Raw genomic sequence first — 21179 nt, forward strand, 5'->3', positions numbered from 1 at the left:
CCAGGGTTTCTGATCCAAGTCCCGACTTTTTTACTTGCTCTGGGTCTGCGAGAAGAAAAGCATTGTTCATTTTTATTGAAATTACTATAAGTAAAATACTCGCGGCCACAATTTCTCACGACACGAGAAAAACGGAATTAACACGCCCAAATAAATAGGCCCCTTAAAGTTCAGTGCAGCTGTCAGCATCTTAGTACAGTGTGAATATGGATAACGGAATCAGGGGTCTGTCCAGTAACCCTGGTCAAAACGTTACAGAGCAAAGAGGAGATAAAAAAGGGGAAAATTCATGAAAACTGGCGCAAATAAAACAAAACAAAAAACACTGCAATAGAAAAAGGACACTCTGAGCAATAACAGTTTCCCTTTGTACCAGTTTTCATTAATATACTACTAATATCTATGCGGTGATCGATTAGCTGTATCGGCACAATAATGAGAGCCCACATACCTCTCTCGGGGAGCTCCGGTCCAATGCCTGGGGTGATAGACTGTACAGGGAAGTAATACTGTATAAAGCAGTCCGCTTCCCCCCACACCGTGGCCTGCAGAGGAGCGAGGCCTTTCACGTTTTCCACATGTACCTCAAAGACGTGATCAGTTGTCCTCTCTGATGCTCCAACAACCTGAGGAGACAGAGAAACGTCATTCTACGCACAAACACCTCCGAGTGTTCCCATCTCAGTGAGCATTAGGTCTGTACCTCCATCCATGGCTGCAGTGGGTCCAGAAAATGAGCCGGTCTTGGGGGCTGAACTGACGAAGCCCCCGCCTCACTCTTTAATCTCTGCAGCGCCATCACTTGGTCACCTGATCCCATGGCAAGTAAAACCTTCAGTCTGCCCCGCTCATCGCCGCTAAGCATGTCGCTGACGGGCACAAGGCTGTCTACCGCGACCACCGGATACTGCGCTTGGAGCAAGAGCCGGCAAACTTTCTGATCGCTGCACAAAGACAACCAAATAATCAGCACGACAGCTGCCACAATTCAGATTTATTCCACATTAATAGACCACGTTTACCCCGGAAAGGAAAACGGTTGCCGTCCTTCATGAGAAGGATCTGTGTAACATACACCGATATGGGGACCTGGGGTACAGAGTAGGAACTGTAACTGAGGCCCATAGTAAAGGGGAACACCTGGACAATGCTGCCTCCTAGTGGACAGGCGTAGACGGCACCAATTCCCAGAGGTAATACGATTAGTAGAGGTACCAGATGACACAGTCACTTTGCGTTTACCTGAAAGACATGTAGAACTGGTGCAAGGGGAGTTTTGCCAACCCCAACAGCTGGTCTGTCCCGGGGGCAGGAATTTTATTCCAGACCTCAATGACCATAACATTGTTCTTCATTCTCTCAAGGAGCAGACGGGTCAGATTCACAGGAGCCACCTGGTGGGGAAAAGATCATCATACAGCGAGACTGGAGAACACACAGGACACCTGATAGTAACCGGCAGTCTGTGCCATCAGTGACAGGAGCCACCTGGCGGGGAAGAGAGCATCATACAGCGAGACTGGAGAACACACAGGACACCTGATAGTAACCGGCAGTCTGTGCCATCAGTGACTGGAGCCACCTGGCGGGGAAGAGAGCATCATACAGTGAGACTGGAGAACACACAGGACACCTGATAGTAACCGGCAGTCTGTGCCATCAGTGACTGGAGCCACCTGGCGGGGAAATGAACATCATACAGCGAGACTGGAGAACACACAGGACACCTGATAGTAACCGGCAGTCTGTGCCATCAGTGACAGGAGCCACCTGGCGGGGAAATGAACATCATACAGCGAGACTGGAGAACACACAGGACACCTAATAGTAACGGGCAGCCTGTGCCATCAGTGACAGGAGCCACCTGGCGGGGAAGAGAGCATCATACAGCGAGACTGGAGAACACACAGGATACCTGATAGTAACCGGCAGTCTGTGCCATCAGTGACAGGAGCCACCTGGCGGGGAAGAGAGCATCATACAGTGAGACTGGAGAACACACAGGACACCTGATAGTAATGGGCAGTTTGTGCCATCAGTGACAGGAGACACCTGGCGGGGAAGAGAGCATCATACAGCGAGACTGGAGAACACACAGGACACCTGATAGTAATGGGCAGCATGTGCCATCAGTGACAGGAGCCACCTGGCGGGGAAGAGAGCATCATACAGTGAGACTGGAGAACACACAGGACACCTGATAGTAACCGGCAGTCTGTGCCATCAGTGACAGGAGCCACCTGGCGGGGAAGAGAGCATCATACAGTGAGACTGGAGAACACACAGGACACCTGATAGTAACCGGCAGTCTGTGCCATCAGTGACAGGAGCCACCTGGCGGGGAAGAGAGCATCATACAGTGAGACTGGAGAACACACAGGACACCTGATAGTAATGGGCAGCCTGTGCCATCAGTGACAGGAGCCACCTGGCGGGGAAGAGAGCATCATACAGTGAGACTGGAGAACACACAGGACACCTGATAGTAATGGGCAGTCTGTGTCATCAGTGACAGGAGCCACCTGGCGGGGAAGAGAGCATCATACAGTGAGACTGGAGAACACACAGGACACCTGATAGTAACCGGCAGTCTGTGCCATCAGTGACAGGAGACACCTGGCGGGGAAGAGAGCATCATACAGTGAGACTGGAGAACACACAGGACACCTGATAGTAACCGGCAGTCTGTGCCATCAGTGACAGGAGACACCTGGCGGGGAAGAGAGCATCATACAGTGAGACTGGAGAACACACAGGACACCTGATAGTAACGGGCAGTCTGTGCCATCAGTGACTGGAGCCACCTGGCGGGGAAGAGAGCATCATACAGCGAGACTGGAGAACACACAGGACACCTGATAGTAACCGGCAGTCTGTGCCATCAGTGACAGGAGCCACCTGGCGGGGAAGAGAGCATCATACAGCGAGACTGGAGAACACACAGGACACCTGATAGTAACGGGCAGTCTGTGCCATCAGTGACAGGAGCCACCAGGCGGGGAAGAGAGCATCATACAGTGAGACTGGAGAACACACAGGACACCTGATAGTAACCGGCAGTCTGTGCCATCAGTGACAGGAGACACCTGGTGGGGAAGAGAGCATCATACAGTGAGACTGGAGAACACACAGGACACCTGATAGTAACGGGCAGTCTGTGCCATCAGTGACTGGAGCCACCTGGCGGGGAAGAGAGCATCATACAGCGAGACTGGAGAACACACAGGACACCTGATAGTAAACGGCAGTCTGTGCCATCAGTGACAGGAGCCACCTGGCGGGGAAGAGAGCATCATACAGCGAGACTGGAGAACACACAGGACACCTGATAGTAACGGGCAGTCTGTGCCATCAGTGACAGGAGACACCTGGCGGGGAAGAGAGCATCATACAGCGAGACTGGAGAACACACAGGACACCTGATAGTAACGGGCAGTCTGTGCCATCAGTGACAGGAGCCACCTGGCGGGGAAGAGAGCATCATACAGCGAGACTGGAGAACACACAGCACACCTGATAGTAACAGGCAGTCTGTGCCATCAGTGACAGGAGACACCTGGCGGGGAAGAGAGCATCATACAGCGAGACTGGAGAACACACAGGACACCTGATAGTAACGGGCAGTGTGTGCCATCAGTGACAGGAGCCACCTGGCGGGGAAGAGAGCATCATACAGCGAGACTGGAGAACACACAGGACACCTGATAGTAACGGGCAGTCTGTGCCATCAGTGACAGGAGCCACCAGGCGGGGAAGAGAGCATCATACAGCGAGACTGGAGAACACACAGGACACCTGATAGTAACGGGCAGTCTGTGCCATCAGTGACAGGAGCCACCTGGTGGGGAAGAGAGCATCATACAGTGAGACTGGAGAACACACAGGACACCTGATAGTAACAGGCAGTCTGTGCCATCAGTGACAGGAGCCACCTGGCGGGGAAAAATATGAGATATGGTAAGAACTTACCCTTGTTATCTCTATTTCTACGAAGTCCATAGGGTTCCACAGGATACCTTGGGGTATAGGTGTGACGTCAGTCGCAGGGCACCAAAGAGTTAAGCTTTCAGCCTCCCAGGATGCACTAGGTCCCCCTCCTATACCCCGCCCACGGGCCAAGGCACCTCAGTTAGTTACCAAGCCATAGGCCGGAGGAGGAGAAGGAAGAGAGAGAACAAAGATCTGGACACATACAAGAATCACATTCTCACCAGAGGGAGACGGAAAACCGGTGACCAGAGCAAAGCCCATCTGCAGCACAGGTGCGACAGGGCGGGAGTCCTGTGGAACCCTATGGACTTCGTAGAAATAGAGATAACAAGGGTAAGTTCTTACCATATCTCATATTTTCTACTTCAGGGTCCATAGGGTATCCACAGGATACCTTGGGGATGTCCCAAAGCAGTATCCTTTAAGGGTGGGGACGCTCCTATGCAGAAAGGAGAATCCGCCGCCTGAAGGAAGCATCCTGAGAGGCGAAGGTGTCAAACCTGTAATACCTCACGAAGGTATGGACAGAAGACCACGTAGCAGCCTTGCAGATCTGAACTGCCGAGGCACCACGTCGAGCTGCCCACGAAGGACCCACAGACCTAGTGGAATGAGCCTTCAGAGAAGGAGGGACCGGTAGGCCTTCATGAAGATAAGCTTCAGAAATAGCCATACGGATCCAGGCTGCCAAAGTTTGCTTTGAAGCAGGCCAACCCTTTTTACGGAAGCCATAGAGGACAAACAAAGCGTCCGACTTCCTAAACGAAGAAGTGCGGTCAACATAAGTCCTTAAGGCCCGCACAACATCCAAAGAGGCCTCACCCACGGAAAGACCCGGTGAGTTAAAGGCCGGAACAACTATTTCCTCGTTAACATGAAACTGGGAAACAACTTTGGGAAGAAACTCGGGCCGAGTGCGGAGCACTGCCCTGTTCCCATGAAAAACCAAGAAAGGGGGTCTACAAGAAAGAGCCCCTAACTCAGAAACACGTCTGGCCGAAGCAATGGCCAGAAGGAAAACAGTCTTAGCTGTTAGCCATTTAATATCCACTGAGCCCAGTGGTTCAAACGGCGGTCCTTGGAGAGCCCTCAGGACCACAGCCAAATCCCAAGGCGCCACAGGTGGAACAAAGGGCGGCTGAATACGGAGAACACCTTGCATAAAGGTGCGCACATCCGGGATTGTAGCAATCCTACGGTGAAACCAGACAGATAGGGCCGAAACCTGTACCTTCAAAGAAGCAAGGCGAAGCCCATGATCTAGTCCCGCTTGCAGGAAGGCGAGAATCCGAGACAGACGAAACTCCCGCGGTGCATAACCTCTCGGTCGACACCACTGGAAGAACGTATGCCACACGCGATGGTATATCCTCGTGGAAGACTGTTTCCGAGCTCGTAACATGGTACGCACCACAGAGCTGGAAAACCCCCGGGACCTCAGCATGGCCGTCTCAACAGCCACGCCGTCAAAGACAGCCGAGTCAGGTCCGGGTGAAGACAAGGACCCTGAGACAGAAGGTCCGGTCGTAGCAGCAACCGCAGAGGACTGTCCACGGACAGACCCTGAAGGTCTGAGAACCAGTGCCGTCTGGGCCACGCGGGAGCTATCAACAGGAGCGTCCCTCCTTCCTGTTTGAATTTCCGGATTACCCGTGGAAGAAGGGAGACCGGAGGGAACAGGTATGCGAACCGGAACGTCCACCGGACGGACAGAGCATCCACCAGAAACGCCCCTTCGTCTCTTGTGCGAGACCCGTACACCGGCAACTTGTTGTTGTGCCGGGACGCCATGAGGTCGATTTCTGGAAGACCCCACCTGTCCACCAGTAGTTGAAAAACGTCCGGGTGCAGGGACCATTCCCCTGGATGAACGTCCTGGCGACTTAGAAAGTCCGCCTCCCAATTTAGCACTCCCGGGATGAAGACCGCTGATATGGCCGGAAGATTGCGCTCCGCCCAAACCAGGATCCGAGAGACCTCTACGAGAGCCGCCCGACTGCGAGTTCCTCCTTGCCTGTTTATGTAGGCCACGGTGGTAGCATTGTCCGACTGGACCTGCACCGGGTGACCCTGGAGAAATCGCTGTGCCTGCAGGAGAGCATTGAAGACCGCACAGAGTTCCAAGATATTTATTGGAAGCTCCGCTTCTGTCGGCGTCCACCTGACCTGGAACAAGTGTGGACCCGAAACTGCTCCCCAGCCCCGAAGACTGGCGTCCGTTGTCAACAGGACCCAATTTGGAACCCAGAACGGACGTCCCTTGTTGAGGTGGGTCGTCTTTAACCACCACGCAAGGGACAGGCGAACCTCCGGGGTGAGCACAATCGTCTGGAACTTCAGAGACTGCAGCACCTGATCCTGTCCAAGTGGAACGGGCTGCCTCAGAGGTCTGGAGTGAAACTGGGCGTATTCCACCATGTCGAACACCGACACCATGGAGCCCAGTAACCTCATCGCCGAGTGTAAGGACACCCAGCGGCTGTGCAGACAACTGCGCACCCTTGACTGTAAAGCAGAGATCTTGTCCTCTGTCACGAAGATCCTTTGCTGTCCCGAGTCCAATAAGGTTCCAAGATGCAGAATCCTCCGAGACGGGATTAGAGTGGACTTCTGCCAGTTGATTAGCCAGCCGTGCCGTTGCAGCAATGCAATGGTCAGGTCCAAGTGGTGTAACAGGAGCTCTGGAGATCCTACCACCAATAACAGGTCGTCCAAGTACGGCAACATGCGGACTCCTTGCAGCCGCAGAGAAGCCGCCATGACCGCCATCACCCTGGTGAAAACACGTGGTGCTGTCGCCAGGCCAAAAGGTAACGCCCGAAACTGGAAGTGGTCGCTGCGGATTGCAAACCGAAGGAACTCTTGATGGCGCAAAAGAATAGGGACATGCAGGTAAGAGTCCTGTATGTCCAATGACACCATGTAGTCCCCAGGTTGCAGCGCCAGAATGATGGACCGTAGGGTCTCCATCCGAAACTTCGGGACCCGCAAAGACTTGTTGAGTGCTTTGAGGTTGATAATCGGACGATATGACCCATTGGGTTTCTGTACCAAAAATAGATTTGAATAGAAACCCTGGCCCCTCTGGGAGAATGGAACAGGCACTATAACTCCAGCCTGGAGCATAGTGTGCAATACCTTCCGCAGCTCCGTAGCCTTGTCCCGGTCTGATGGTAGACCCGTGGTGAAGAATCGAGCCGGGGGTCTGTGCCGGAAGGAGAGGGCGTACCCGTGGGAGACCACCTCCAGAACCCAAGCGTCTGTCGTAGTGAACGACCAACACCGGGAGAACTGCAGCAGGCGGCCTTCCACCCTGGGATCCCCCAAGGGGAGACCCGGACCGTCAGGCCGCAGGCTTGTCATCTGGCTTGGGGGCCGGACGTCTGGTACTCCATGCCTGTTTCCGGGGCTTGACCGATTTCTTAGGGCCAGCCTGTCGAGGAAACGACTGTGGTTTGGGCCTGCCCTGGGCCCTAGATGACCGAAAGGACGATGGTCCAGAACCAGAAGGAGCAGCGGCCGACGGGAGACAAGCAGATTTGGCTGCCGCCAGCGTGGCCACAATCTTATCCAGATCCGGACCGAAGAGAACTTCTCCGGTAAACGGCAACGCTTCCAGACCTTTCTTGGAATCTGCGTCCGCCTTCCAGGATCGCAGCCACAAGGTGCGACGAGCAGCTACCGCTGCTGAAGAAATTCTAGACACCAGAGTACTAATGTCTAGAGCCGCCTCGTTGATGTAGGTGGCCGAATCACGGAGATTGCCAATCAACTCCGCCTGTTCGGCCGGACAGTCGGATTCAAAAGAAGCCTCTAATGAATCCGCCCAGCGCTCCATCGCTCTGGCAACCCAGCAAATGGCCATAGCCGGCCGTGCTGCCCCCCCTGCAAGGGAATAAGCGGACTTCAGGCAGATTTCTACCTTGCGGTCCGTAGCATCCTTAAGGGAGGACATGGATGGCATCGGCAATGTGGCACTACGGACAAGACGGGTCACGTGAGAATCCACCTGTGGAGGGGATTCCCACTTAGCAAAATAATTATCCGCGAACGGATAAGCCACCGCCAGGCGTCTCTGCGGCTGGTATCTTTTGCCAGGTTGTTTCCACGCCTCCTCTAAATGGTCCACCAACTGACCCGAAAGAGGAAAGACTGTGGCATCGCCCTTCACATCTTTGAAAAAGGCATACTTAGATTTAGCCGCTGGGGGAACTTCGTCCTCAATCACCAAGGCTGTGCGGACCGCCCGAATAAGTCCAGGAATATATACTTTGGACTTAGCATCAGCGTCCTTAGTATGGAGAGGTTCCTGATCGTAAGGATCCAGAATCTCCCCATCATCAGACGTCCCCTCGTCATCCTCATAAGGAGCCGACAGAGACGCCACCGGCCTTTTATGAGGCCGCATCACAGACTCCCCTTGCAACACATCCGACAAGTGCTGTACAGAACTCGTCAGGGAGTTAACCCATGCTGGCTCCTGAGAACCCGGGAGCGGGGAAATAGGGAGACTGTGGGGTACCACCAATTGTCGTGGGAACCCCTGCATGGGTGACGACACCACAGACTGCTGGGACAAACCCATCGGAGTAAACGCGGGCTTTAGCAGAAAGAACAGGGACAGTAATAAAGCTGACAGTTTAGAGAAGAAAAGTTACAGGCAGCGCTAGCACAGTCACATACAATGCAGAGAAATAACAATTCCTGCACTAACAGCGCTGATCACTCAACTACACAGACACAGGGCCTGGTAGGACACAGCGCTGCATACACAGACCTGAGCCACAGCGGAGGAGAGGTATGCGGGGGGACCCAGACCACGATGCTTCCTTCCAGACTTCCAGCAGCATTCACCATGCGTTGCAGAGAAGATGGCCGCCGAGGAGCAGAGAGAAGCTGGCCTGGGGGAGGAGCGCTGACACAGGACCAGTCAGCACAGTGCAGAGAGGGCTGTGTGCAGCGGGGGAGGCGCCGGCTGTGAGACAGGGAAGGCGCGCTCCCCTGGCATGCATTTAACCCCTGGGACGCCGCTCTGCTGCGGTCCGCTGTCCCAGGGGGTAGTGGAAAGCGCAGGTTCAGTACCTGGCTCCACGCTGCAGCCAGTCCCCAGGGAGCCCCCTGCCTGGGGACTTAGGACCATGTGACCAGCGGGGACCCACCGCGGGACCCCGCTGCTTACCTTTATCCCACTTGGATCCGGCCATGGTCCGGAACATCTGGGGTCACCGCTAGCTGTGACCCCAGATGCTCATCAGCATCCCCGGATCGGTACCGGCGTTCTGGTACCGGCGGGGGTGTAGGGAAGACAGCATGGACGTCAGGACTGACTGTCCATGCTGTTCATCCAGATGTGCAGCCACAGCTGCACTGAAGAAAGCTTCAGGGGCTCTTCTAGCCCCCACTCCGGCAGGTGCACCAGACGCCGGCCGGGCACCAAACTAAACTGAGGTGCCTTGGCCCGGGGGCGGGGTATAGGAGGGGGACCTAGTGCATCCTGGGAGGCTGAAAGCTTAACTCTTTGGTGCCCTGCGACTGACGTCACACCTATACCCCAAGGTATCCTGTGGATACCCTATGGACCCTGAAGTAGAAAGAGCATCATACAGCGAGAGAGGAAAACACACAGGACACCTGATAGTAACGGGCCGTCTGTGCCATCAGTGACAGGAGCCACCTGGCGGGGAAGAGAGCATCATACAGCGAGACTGGAGAACACACAGGACACCTGATAGTAACCGGCAGTCTGTGCCATCAGTGACTGGAGCCACCTGGCGGGGAAGAGAGCATCATACAGTGAGACTGGAGAACACACAGGACACCTGATAGTAACCAGCAGTGTGTGCCATCAGTGACAGGAACCACCTGGCGGGGAAGAGAGCATCATACAGCGAGACTGGAGAACACACAGGACACCTGATAGTAACAGGCAGTCTGTGCCATCAGTGACAGGAGCCACCTGGCGGGGAAAAGAGCATCATACAGCGAGACTGGAGAACACACAGGACACCTGATAGTAATGGGCAGCCTGTGCCATCAGTGACAGGAGCCACCTGGCGGGGAAAAGAGCATCATACAGCGAGACTGGAGAACACACAGGACACCTGATAGTAACCGGCAGTCTGTGCCATCAGTGACAGGAGCCACCTGGCGGGGAAAAGAGCATCATACAGCGAGAGTGGAGAACACACAGAACACCTGATAGTAACGGGCAGTCTGTGCCATCAGTGACAGGAGCCACCTGGCGGGGAAGAGAGCATCATACAGCGAGACTGGAGAACACACAGGACACCTGATAGTAACGGGCAGTCTGTGCCATCAGTGATAGGAGCCAGTAAGAAGAGATGCCTATAACAAAGCTACGTTACCTATGGTAACGTTTGTGTTCCTATTAACACCGCATAACTTGCTTTACAGCATAATCTACCAACAGACAATGGGCCTGATTCAGACCCACTCGCGAGCGGCTGTCCGCTCGCAAGTGGGTCGATGTTCTGGACTGAGCATGCGCACGACGGAGGGAGCTCCGTCGTGCGCATGCGCCAGACGCGACGAGCGAAGGAAAGTCCTTCGCTCGTTGTGTCTGATCAAAGGGGGCGTGCTGTCGATGTTGATTGACAGCATGCCCCCTTTGGTAGGCGTGCCGGGGGCGTGCCTCCCTGACGGGGGCGTTCCCACGGGAACGCCTCCCGTCAGAAGCCGGCCCACTGACTTCACTAGTGATGTCAGTGGGAGTGATTTTGGCTCTGATAGAGCCAAAATCACTCCGGAGCTTGCGGTTGAAAACCTCAACCGCAGGCTCCGGCTCGCAGTTTCGATGGTCAAGACCATCGCGGCCATCAAACTGCACGCTCGTATAGCCTGTGGGTGGTGACCCACAGCTATACGAGCGTCCAGGAGGACGCTCCATTTTCATGGAGGCCGACCCTCATTCAGAGCGTGCGCTCTGCTCAGAGCGTACGGCTCTGAATGAGGGCCAATGTTTCTGAAGCAGGCGAGGGGAATAGTAATTAGTGGATGCCTACTATGCAACAATTTAGTAACAGAATTCAGGACCCGACTAAAAGCTATACGGAATATACAACACCGGGCAGCAAAATTAAATGTTATATAGAGAGAACCTGTGCGGTGCGTACACACCTAAAGATTTTCTGTCCAACCAGCCAACTAGTTGATTGGTTGGAATGAAAATCTGGTAACGTATGGGAGTAACTGATGATCAGCAATTTGCTCCTAAATACCAGAAAACAGATGAAAATGGCGTCAGACAAGTTTCTTAAATGTTTGATCTAAACAATTTGTTCAAACAACAGTTTTTGTCCATTTTCCGGCGTTTGGGAGCAAATTGCTGATTGTCATTTGCTTTCATACATTACCAGGTTTTCATTCCAACCAACCAACTACCCAGCCTTAGTCTCCTGGGAGGCTGTACAGAAACAGGTGGAGAGGGCAGCTCACCTGGGAGAAGTTAAACACAGGCTGGATGCTGCCCCACACGACGGCGGACCGAGTGGCTTCCTGGGCAGAGAAGAGCTTGAAGTTCAGGTACGGGTTACACGTGGAAGCGTCTGTACCACAGGTTAATCCCTTCCCTTCAGGCACCATGAGGACAACGTGCAGTAATAAGATACTCTCCTCGGATGTCTCATGTGCTTCCTGGGACACCCGTGACCCTTCTGGTAGACTTTGATGGATGACATTAGGTTTAGCTGGTTTGTATAAGGACAACGGCTCTGTCCGATGCTCAGGAGGCGGCCGGGTGTCAGACTGGTCTTCAGGGGCTGCCATGCTCACACTGTGCCCTGCAGGAGAGGGCGACGCTTCCCGCACTGCTCCTGGCAATTTCTCTGGATGACCTGAGAATTCACTGCTGTCTCCAGCGACGACCACAGAGACCTGTCAGAGGGAAGGAACATGCAAGAGATGAAGCAGCTGCGTCTTCAGTGGCGTTGACCGCTGGATTTAAAGGCGTAATAATATTAAATACAACGCATGTCTGGTTTACTATTTAATATTATTGCCCCCTTTAAATTCGGCATCCGAAGACATGGCGGCTTTGAAAAGGGCTTCTCAGTAAATTTACCCCAAAGTGTCGCCCAGAAACAACAATTATAAGAAGAGAACACGATTTGGTTCTACTGCCTTACGCAATTCAGAGGGAATATGGTAAGGACGAGGACAGCCAGTGATTTTCTAAGTTTAGATATAGTGTAAATACTTTTAAGCTGAATGTGCCAGTAGATGCCAGTTTTATTGCCATGCACTGACTGTCCAATGAGACACTTCCTCACTCAGATCCTGATTCAGTCCCGCTCGCTAGGATGCGTTCGCTCGTAGCTGCCCGATTTTTCCATTCTGCGCATGCGCGAACCAGTGCAAGAGATTGGGAAGCATTTGCTCGCTGCGCATAGACAGCCCAGCAGAGTGAGTGACAGGAGAAGCCGTTTGTGGGTGGTAACAGGGGCTGACCATTAAAAACGGGGGAGTGGAGGTGCGAATACAGGCGTGCCTGAACGTCTCAACGCCGTTTCAGAGGCGTGCATAATTAAGAGACAGCATCATAGTACAGGTCACCTGGGTGGATTTTACACTGAATTGCTCGCAGTGCTTGTGGTAGGGTATGGTCTGCCTCAAGCGCTGCGATCGCATCCGATGGTACCCGATGTATCGATGGTTGCATACACTTCCTGGATATGACGTGCGCAAGTGGGCGTCTCTAGACAGGCTGGTGGGCGTCTGCATACACAGGGCGATCGCATGCCAAGACATAGTGGGCGTGCTAATGCCTTGCCGAGTGATAGTCTGCCTTGCATACGCTGGGTGCGTGTGAACACTTAGCTCGTTACAATGCATTAATGCTCGCTCTACACGGAGATTAGGTTTGTAATGTTACCTTCAGCGGCCCAACATCTGCCACTTCCCGTTGTTTCTCCGAGCAGCGCACAGGAAGTGAGCGCAGAATGGAGAGGTCTTCAGAGCGCAGGACATCGCGCAGAGGCAGAACAGCAGAACCAAGCAACCCGGCCTGGGGACAACACACAGAAACAACATTCCCGTATTACATGGAAGTAATGAGTCTTATGTGATGGGAGCATGAACACAAGCTCTTTCCTACATATATAATTAATGTGTTTAATGTCAGAGCCAACAAGCTGCTAATAGCCCCAGGGGGAAGAGTCTGCATGAGCGAGGTCTGCATGAGCGAGGGCTGTACCTTTTTCTGGGTGCCCTTTCTCAGGTAGATGGTGAAGGTCAGGTCGGCGTTCCACCAGTTGTGGATCATGTGTCCGCTGAACAGGACGGGAAACACAAATCTCTGCTGGAACTTCACAGCTGCAGAAAGGACAGATTAAAGGGCTGTAATGCAGTGTCAGGGAGAGCGCTCAGGACTAACACTATTATGAGGTTTTACTCCAGCAGACAAACTAAAGGTGCCCCACACACTAGGCAATATTTTACACGATCAGCCCGATTCTGACGCATCGGGACGACAGATCGTGTAAAATAGGTCCTAATCGTGAGTCCTAATCCTAATATTTAGTTACATAATAATAATAATAATAATAAAACAAAACATTATAATGAACAAGTGAGCACTTACCTCGGCCTATAATCTTGTTTGACACCAGACGGGTAATTTCATTGGCCGCAGTCACCTGTCCAGCTTTGTTTTTGGAGGACACAGGGAAATGGAACTCCACGAAGAAGGTTCTGCCAGCAGAAGAGAGCAGAGGAATTAGAGCCAGCAGAAGAGAGCAGAGGAATTAGCGCCAGCAGAAGAGAGCAGAGGAATTAGCGCCAGCAGAAGAGAGCACAGAAGTTAGCGCGTGGAAGAAGAGAGCAGAGGAATTAGCGCCAGCAGAAGAGAGCAGAGGAATTAGCGCCAGCAGAAGAGAGCAGAGGAATTAGCGCCAGCAGAAGAGAGCAGAGGAATTAGCGCCAGCAGAAGAGAGCACAGAAGTTAGCGCGTGGAAGAAGAGAGCAGAGGAATTAGCGCCAGCAGAAGAGAGCAGAGGAATTAGCGCCAGCAGAAGAGAGCAGAGGAATTAGCGCCAGCAGAAGAGAGCAGAGGAATTAGCGCCAGCAGAAGAGAGCACAGAAGTTAGCGCGTGGAAGAAGAGAGCAGAGGAATTAGCGCCGGCAGAAGAAAGCAGAGGAATTAGCGCCGGCAGAAGAGAGCAGAGGAATTAGCGCCGGCAGAAGAGAGCAGAGGAATTAGCGCCAGCAGAAGAGAGCAGAGGAATTAGTGCCGGCAGAAGAGAGCAGAGGAATTAGCGCCGGCAGAAGAGAGCAGAGGAATTAGCGCCGGCAGAAGAGAGCAGAGGAATTAGCGCCGGCAGAAGAGAGCAGAGGAATTAGCGCCGGTAGAAGAGAGCAGAGGAATTAGCGCCAGCAGAAGAGAGCAGAGGAATTAGCGCCAGCAGAAGAGAGCAGAGGAATTAGCGCCAGCAGAAGAGAGCAGAGGAATTAGCGCCGGCAGAAGAGAGCAGAGGAATTAGCGCCGGCAGAAGAGAGCAGAGGAATTAGCGCCGGCAGAAGAGAGCAGAGGAATTAGCGCCGGCAGAAGAGAGCAGAGGAATTAGCGCCGGCAGAAGAGAGCAGAGGAATTAGCGCCGGCAGAAGAGAGCAGAGGAATTAGCGCCGGCAGAAGAGAGCAGAGGAATTAGCGCCGGCAGAAGAGAGCAGAGGAATTAGCGCCAGCTTTTTGAGGTGAAGCAGGAAGCAAGAACGCAGAGATGTATTAACATCTCGGCCTCTGGAATAGGGGAGAGAAAACCCCCCATTCAGCGATCCCTACAAAACTCACAGAGCATCAGCCTAGTGCTGATTCGCTGTGTGTCTTACCTCCTGGCCAGCTACATGGCACAAGATCTCGTGCACATGCTGAGACCCCCACAGGGGCCATCCGGTCGCCTCAGGTTAGCACATGTGGCGGCAGGTAATCCAGGAAAATATGTTAAAAAACGATAAGCCCCAAAAGCATTCTTATCGTTTTTTTATTAACATCTGAATGATTTTCCGCTACTGTATGGCGATGATGTCATCGTTAGATATTTGCAGGTAACAGAGAATATGACCTCTACATTATCTGCTTTCATACATACTGATCTCCGTTGTAAGTGTCAAATAGCGCTGGTTATTGCACATTTGGCAATTACAACCTCTGCTTACATCTGCCTCTCGGAATTAGACCCCAGTGCATCCTAGAAATCTAAATAGGTAATGGGATACTCTAGCGGTAATACCCAATATAGAAACAAAACATCATTCTCATTACAAATCCAGTTTGTAAACACAGACAATAAAAATATTATAAAAAAAAAAATAATATATATATATATATAACGCTCTTGACTACTCTAATACAGGTCTTTTATGGGTGCTAATAACCACTGGTCCTTTACAATAAAGAAATACCGTTTTGCAGAGGATGCTGGCCGTGGCGGTTTTCCCTTGCTACTTCTCTTGCTGGGTGTGACCTGTGTGCTCTCTGGCTGGACCTTTAAAGACTCCACGATGACCCGCGCCACGTGCATCCGACCCAGGAGAGCCAGGCGGTCGACCGTCAGATCAATGGCTTCAGATCTTGCTGCAGCTTTATCAGAGAGTTCGTCAGACCTGTGCGTTCTTATAGATGACAAGAGTTTACATTTACTCCTGTTACTGACCCCATGAACACTGTGCGACTTCAGATTCAAGCAGGTAATTTCAGAGATATACGTGCTCAAATTACTTTGGGTCAATTATTATTATTATTAGTATCTTTTATATATTAGGTGCCACAAGGCGTATGCAGAATAGCACAAGAGGTAGACATAAAAACAAATACAAATCAACGGCATAAATGCAATGCACAGCAGTGAACCATCGCTTTAGTACACAGCATTAATACAAACATTGCAGTATAATCACAGACGAGGAGTGGTAAGAACAGGGGGAAGGGTCGGGCACTCGCTGTAGATAGAGTCGCAGGGGGAAGGCACAGCAGCTCTCAGTGCTCGCCCGTACCATGGGTACTGCTGAGGGAAACAAAAAGACAAGGTGCACTGGTGGTAAGGATAGTGCAAAAGGAAGAACAGGAGGGAAGATGGTACTGCCCGAGAGCTTACATTCCAAAGTCCACTAGCTTGAATACAAGATAGGAGAGATGGAGAACGGTGTAGAAAACAAACCCGTAAGTCTCAAACATCCATCCAGACTCTCCTGCAAAAATAATCTAGAACACAACAAAATGGGTCAATTGAAATAAAGAGTATTAAATCTTTTCTTCCAAACCTTACGATAAGTCTTAACCCGAAATGGACTTGGCCATGGTTAGTGACCTCACTGTAAGAGAAGCTCTTTGCCATAAGCATCATGGACTCAACAGCCACTAAGTTACATCCAGCCGGACTAAACCCTGAAGATGAAAGGGTCCCGGACATAACCGTCCCTGCATTAGAGCGAGAGTCCATGATGAGTCTCTTTCATCTTGTTCATGTCCATGTACCAGGTCATTCTTGGCTAGTCTGGAACCACCAGAATAACTTAAATAATTTCTTGTGAGTACATTCTTTAGCGCACCCAGAAGCATTGCCATCACAGGAAACCGATAAATCAGATAAGAGTCTACCAAACAGGCCTGCGGATCCCTCCCATCTTGTGTCCCATCATGTTGTCGACACCTGACTGACCTCACTTCTCTACAATGTTTGGGAACCCTGCTAAATGTAGAGATCATCCTCCAGGGTGAAGACACTCCAGCTGAGGAAACCGGCTTTCTCGTTTTCTACCCAAAGCATGATCTTGCTGGTTTCCATCATGGTAAGGGAGTTTTTGGTCCCTCGCTGATGTTGTCTGATGGAACTTTTGTGGCCTTTCCTCATAAAGTAGACATATATCCTCTGACTTCCTCATTTAACATCACTCTCTGATCAAGTTCGTTTATTGGGAGGTTTGATCCCCTCGTAGTGGTGGATGCCAATCTGGCCATATTTAGAATTCACAAAGTTTTAGGTCAATCTGGGGTGAGAATAAATTGCCTGCACCCATTATCCGAGTAAACAGAAAACAAAGATTAAATTTACACAGAACGGACATGGTGTAATGTCTTACACTGAATTCAACCTGGATGCCACCAGCGATTAAATATTTTCCGGATGACGCGACTACTCTCCTGGATAAAATGTATTTCTGCTTCCCGGAACTCCTGGAATAAACACTGTGGAAAGTGCTGCTACACTAACTTTTGTTCATCCCATGATATTCCTGACTTTTTGCTGAGCTTGCCGACCGACTCTTAGTAACTTCCTTGGACTACCCTTCAACAGATGTTGAGCACTCAAAAAAATCAAAAATAAAAAAAATCATTGTTTAAGACTGCTCTTAACTCAAGGACAGTTTTTGGTAACTCCAACTCCTCCTATCTCGGGTAACGTTTCTGAAGGGGATGGTAATGAATTACTACTCCCCCATCCAAGATGAGTGGAGCCTGTGGTCACAATTTCCTAGTTGCAAGTTAAGAAGGGACAATCTCTGCCGATATATAATCGCTTTAACCTCCGAAGAGACCACCTTGTATCGGGGGATTTCGTCAAATATTTGTGAATCAAGCAGGAATGGTCTTAAGTGAAACTGAGAAAACTGTATAGCCTTAGGGTGGGTAAACACCTAAACGACCGGCAATCGTGCCGATGTTCAGGGGAATTTGCCTTCACCCTGGACATTGCATGATTGCCAGTACACACTGCACGATTTAATGAACGACGGAACTATTACTTGTTCCGTCCTTCATTAATATGTATGGCTGCACAGCCAATCACACGATAACGCATGCGACAGCGGGGAGCTCTCAAATCGGGCATACACACTGCACGATATGGCCGATTTGTTGTTCCGATTTAGCTAAATCGGGGCGATATCGTGCAGGTGTGTACCCACCCTTAAACTTCGAGACCTTCTTGTCTAATAACTTTCATGCACACCGAAACTAAAGCAATTTCAATAATCCTGGATGTTTTATGCCCATTGACAAAATCACTGTTACACAGAAAATAAGTCCTAGGAAACACATTCACTTAGCCGGAATTTGACCGGACTCTGGGCCTGATTCAGACCCGGTTGCGAGCGCTGAGCGTTCACAACCGGGTCGATGGTGGTCCAGTGGGCATGCGCACGATGGAGCCGGCTCCGTCGTGTGCATGCGCGAGACCCGGATAGCGACGGGGACTCCGTCGCTCCGGGTCTCGCAACAAAGAGGGCAAGCTGTCGATGGTGAGTGACAGCTCGCCCCCTTTGGTAGGCGGACCGAGGGCGTGGCCGGCCAAACGGAGGCGTTCCCGAAGGAACGCCCACCGTTTGGGGGCGGCCCCACTGACATCACAAGTGATGTCAGTGGGAGAGCTTCCGGCTCCATTTGAGCCGAAAGCTCTTTGGGGCTTGCGGCTACGAGACCCTACCACAAGGGTCTCGTCGCAAGCCCAATGGTCGCGATGGCCTTGACCATCGCGACCATCATCATGGCTGCTCGCTATAGCTGTGGGTGGTCACCCACAGCTATGCGAACGGCTAGGAGGCCGTTCTAAAAAAACAAAAGCCTGGCGCTGATTCAGAGCGAGCGCCTGTCAGAGCGTCCGGCTCTGAATCAGGGCCTCTGTCATGGATGAGCCATCAATGAGGCTGTAATATCTTAATGGTTATTTTGGTCTGAAACTGTAGACAAGCATAGGATTAAAAGAACGCCTAAACACAAAATAATCGTAATACTTTAGATCTTAAAAGGGTTGCCGTGATGGCCATGATTTTTGTGAAGACCATAAGGGGAGAGACTGAAACTGAAAATATTGACATTTCCTTTAAACTTGGGAAGCACCGATGTGTATCCTATACTGGAACATGTAAAAATATACATCTTTTAGATCTATAGACACTACAAGTTACCCTGTTCCCATGCCCTGAACACGGGCTTTAGCTATTCCATATTAAAAGACTCAACCTGAAGGTATATGTAAGAAGTCCGGCAATCGTAGAATTAGCTGGAATGAAATGATTTGAATAACGCCCCAACCTCTTGGTGAGTCAGGAATGCAGTAACTACACCTGAATCTATTAGTAAATGAATCGCTGCTGAAAAAGGCCGTTTTAGGTTGGCGATAGAAAAGGCTTGGGTAAGGAAGAGCTTTGGAGGGGGTTTCAAAAACCGTTAGTATACAGTCGTGATCCACAATTCTCACCCAGGTATCCAGGGCTGAAGAGAACAGGTCCCTGAAGATAAGATGAGCAGTAATCATGGGGGACCCTGGGAAGGGAAGGTCCCGTCATACAGACTGTCTATACGCTTAAGCCGCATATACACTACACGACTAATGAACGATAACGACATAGGCCCTCATTCAGAGCCACTCGCTAGCGGCAGTACGCTCGTTCCGAGCGATGTTCGCACATCTGCGCATGCGTACGGATCGTTATACGCATGCGCGAACCAGTCAGTGCGGCCGAAATTCATGTGCTCGCAATATAGCGAATGCCTGCTATTTTGAGTGACAGAATGAGGCGTATGTGGGTGGTAACGGGAAGGTGCTTGAAAATGGGGAGTGGAGATCCGAAAGCAGGCGTGCTTAAAAGTCAAAACGGGCGTTTTATGGGTGTGCATAATTAATTCAGCAGCGTCATTGACCACGTCACTGGGTTATTTTATAGCCAGAACTGCTCGCAAGATTGTGGTAGCAAAAACCAACCAAAAGAATAGCGAGCAGTTCATACGCTGGTCGATGTACTCGATTAATCTAATAAATAGCGGACATGACGTATGGTGCGAGCGGCCAGACTTAGAGGTGTGAACAGACTGCAATTTGCGAACGGATCATTTCAATAGCCACCCCTTGTTTTTGAACGAACGACCGCAAATAGCGAACGGCTCTGAATCAGGCCCATAGTTCATTGCACTGTGCAGTGGATATTGTGCCCACACTGAACGATATGTCGGTCAGTGCAGACACCCTCTCTCATCTCCAGACCTGCACAACCTGACGATATCATCAGGTTGGACAGTAGGTTCAGGTGATGACAGATGCCGACAACGACCAGCGGAAGCGCGCATCGTTGTCGGCATATCCACTACACGATTAATGAAAGATTGAACGATATCGATGTCACTATCATTCAATCGTCCATTTATATCGTGTAGTGCAGTGGTTCTCAAACTCGAGCCTCAGGACCCCACACAGGTCACCCAGTAGGTGCACAGGTGTATTCATTACTCACTGACGCATTTTAAAAGATCCACAGGTGGAGCTAATTATTTCACTTGTGATTCTGTGAGGAGACCTGGAAAACACGCACCGTTTGGGGTCCTGAGGACAGAGTTTGAGAACCTGTGGTGAAGTGGATATGCGCCTTTAGCGTTAGCCTGTTCACTCTTTCTGGGGGGGGCGGGCAGATAGGAATTTCTACGGCCTGTGACCTGATGATTCTTTCCAATTTGGGATGGAATAGGACATGCCTGAGAAAGGAATAGCCTCTAGTGACCTCCTGGACTCTGGGGGGTCTGCAACCTACTCTAAGCCAGAGGAAACACCTGGCTCCAACAGAAGAGGCAGAAATTAAGGCTGCGTCCAATAATGCATCTGCAGTCTACTCAGAGGCATCCTAAATATGTTACTAAAGATAATTCGGCAATAGACCTTCCACAGCCTGAATCACTTTGCCCAGTTTTCCTGACCAGGTCAAAATTGCCTTAATTAACCCAGGCAGTCGCAAGCATAGGTCTTGCCGATGCCCGAGCAGCCACATAATTAGATTTAAGTGCGGACTCCCATTTCCTGTCTGAAGGATCTTACAACAATGATGCATTTAAAAATAGGTGTAGTATTTGTGTTGTCGCAATATAGGGGGCACTTTAGAAGGGAATTCCCATTTTTCACGATCATACAAAAAAAAATTAAAAATATGGATTCCAGGATAAAATAGTGATTTTTTTTTTTTAAATAAGACTTTTCCACGTCTCCACCAAAAATTATTATATTGGGAGGATGTTATTTCTTTCACTTAAAATAAAAACAATTTGGAAGACTGTTCGTTCTGAATTCTGATTCCCAAGAGTCTCACAAACAGCTCTTATTAAATAGTCATTTTTTTAAACGGAATCTTTCCCGGTATACGCCGATTAGGAAGAGGAAAAATTGCGAAACCGTCGTGAATTAGTCAAAGATTGG

At 50.9% G+C, this 21179-nt stretch overlaps 1 protein-coding gene across 2 annotated transcripts in view; it reads right to left on the reverse strand.

The window, feature by feature from the left end:
* Positions 1 to 21179, reverse strand: part of C2CD3 (C2 domain containing 3 centriole elongation regulator) — a 96526-nt gene that overhangs the window by 46371 nt on the left and 28976 nt on the right. For both annotated transcript variants that reach the window (XM_088445841.1, XM_088445840.1), the window contains 8 exons: positions 15406 to 15615; positions 13589 to 13698; positions 13202 to 13320; positions 12881 to 13012; positions 11446 to 11883; positions 1243 to 1394; positions 704 to 944; positions 452 to 626 (listed from right to left, as the gene is read on the reverse strand). In XM_088445841.1, coding sequence (XP_088301967.1) covers positions 452 to 626; positions 704 to 944; positions 1243 to 1394; positions 11446 to 11883; positions 12881 to 13012; positions 13202 to 13320; positions 13589 to 13698; positions 15406 to 15615 — 1577 coding nt within the window. The remainder of the gene's footprint in view (positions 1 to 451; positions 627 to 703; positions 945 to 1242; positions 1395 to 11445; positions 11884 to 12880; positions 13013 to 13201; positions 13321 to 13588; positions 13699 to 15405; positions 15616 to 21179) is intronic.

Source organism: Taudactylus pleione, unplaced genomic scaffold (assembly GCF_031769625.1).
Source record: "Taudactylus pleione unplaced genomic scaffold, aTauple2 ptg000390l, whole genome shotgun sequence".
Taxonomy (NCBI): Eukaryota; Metazoa; Chordata; class Amphibia; order Anura; family Myobatrachidae; genus Taudactylus; species Taudactylus pleione.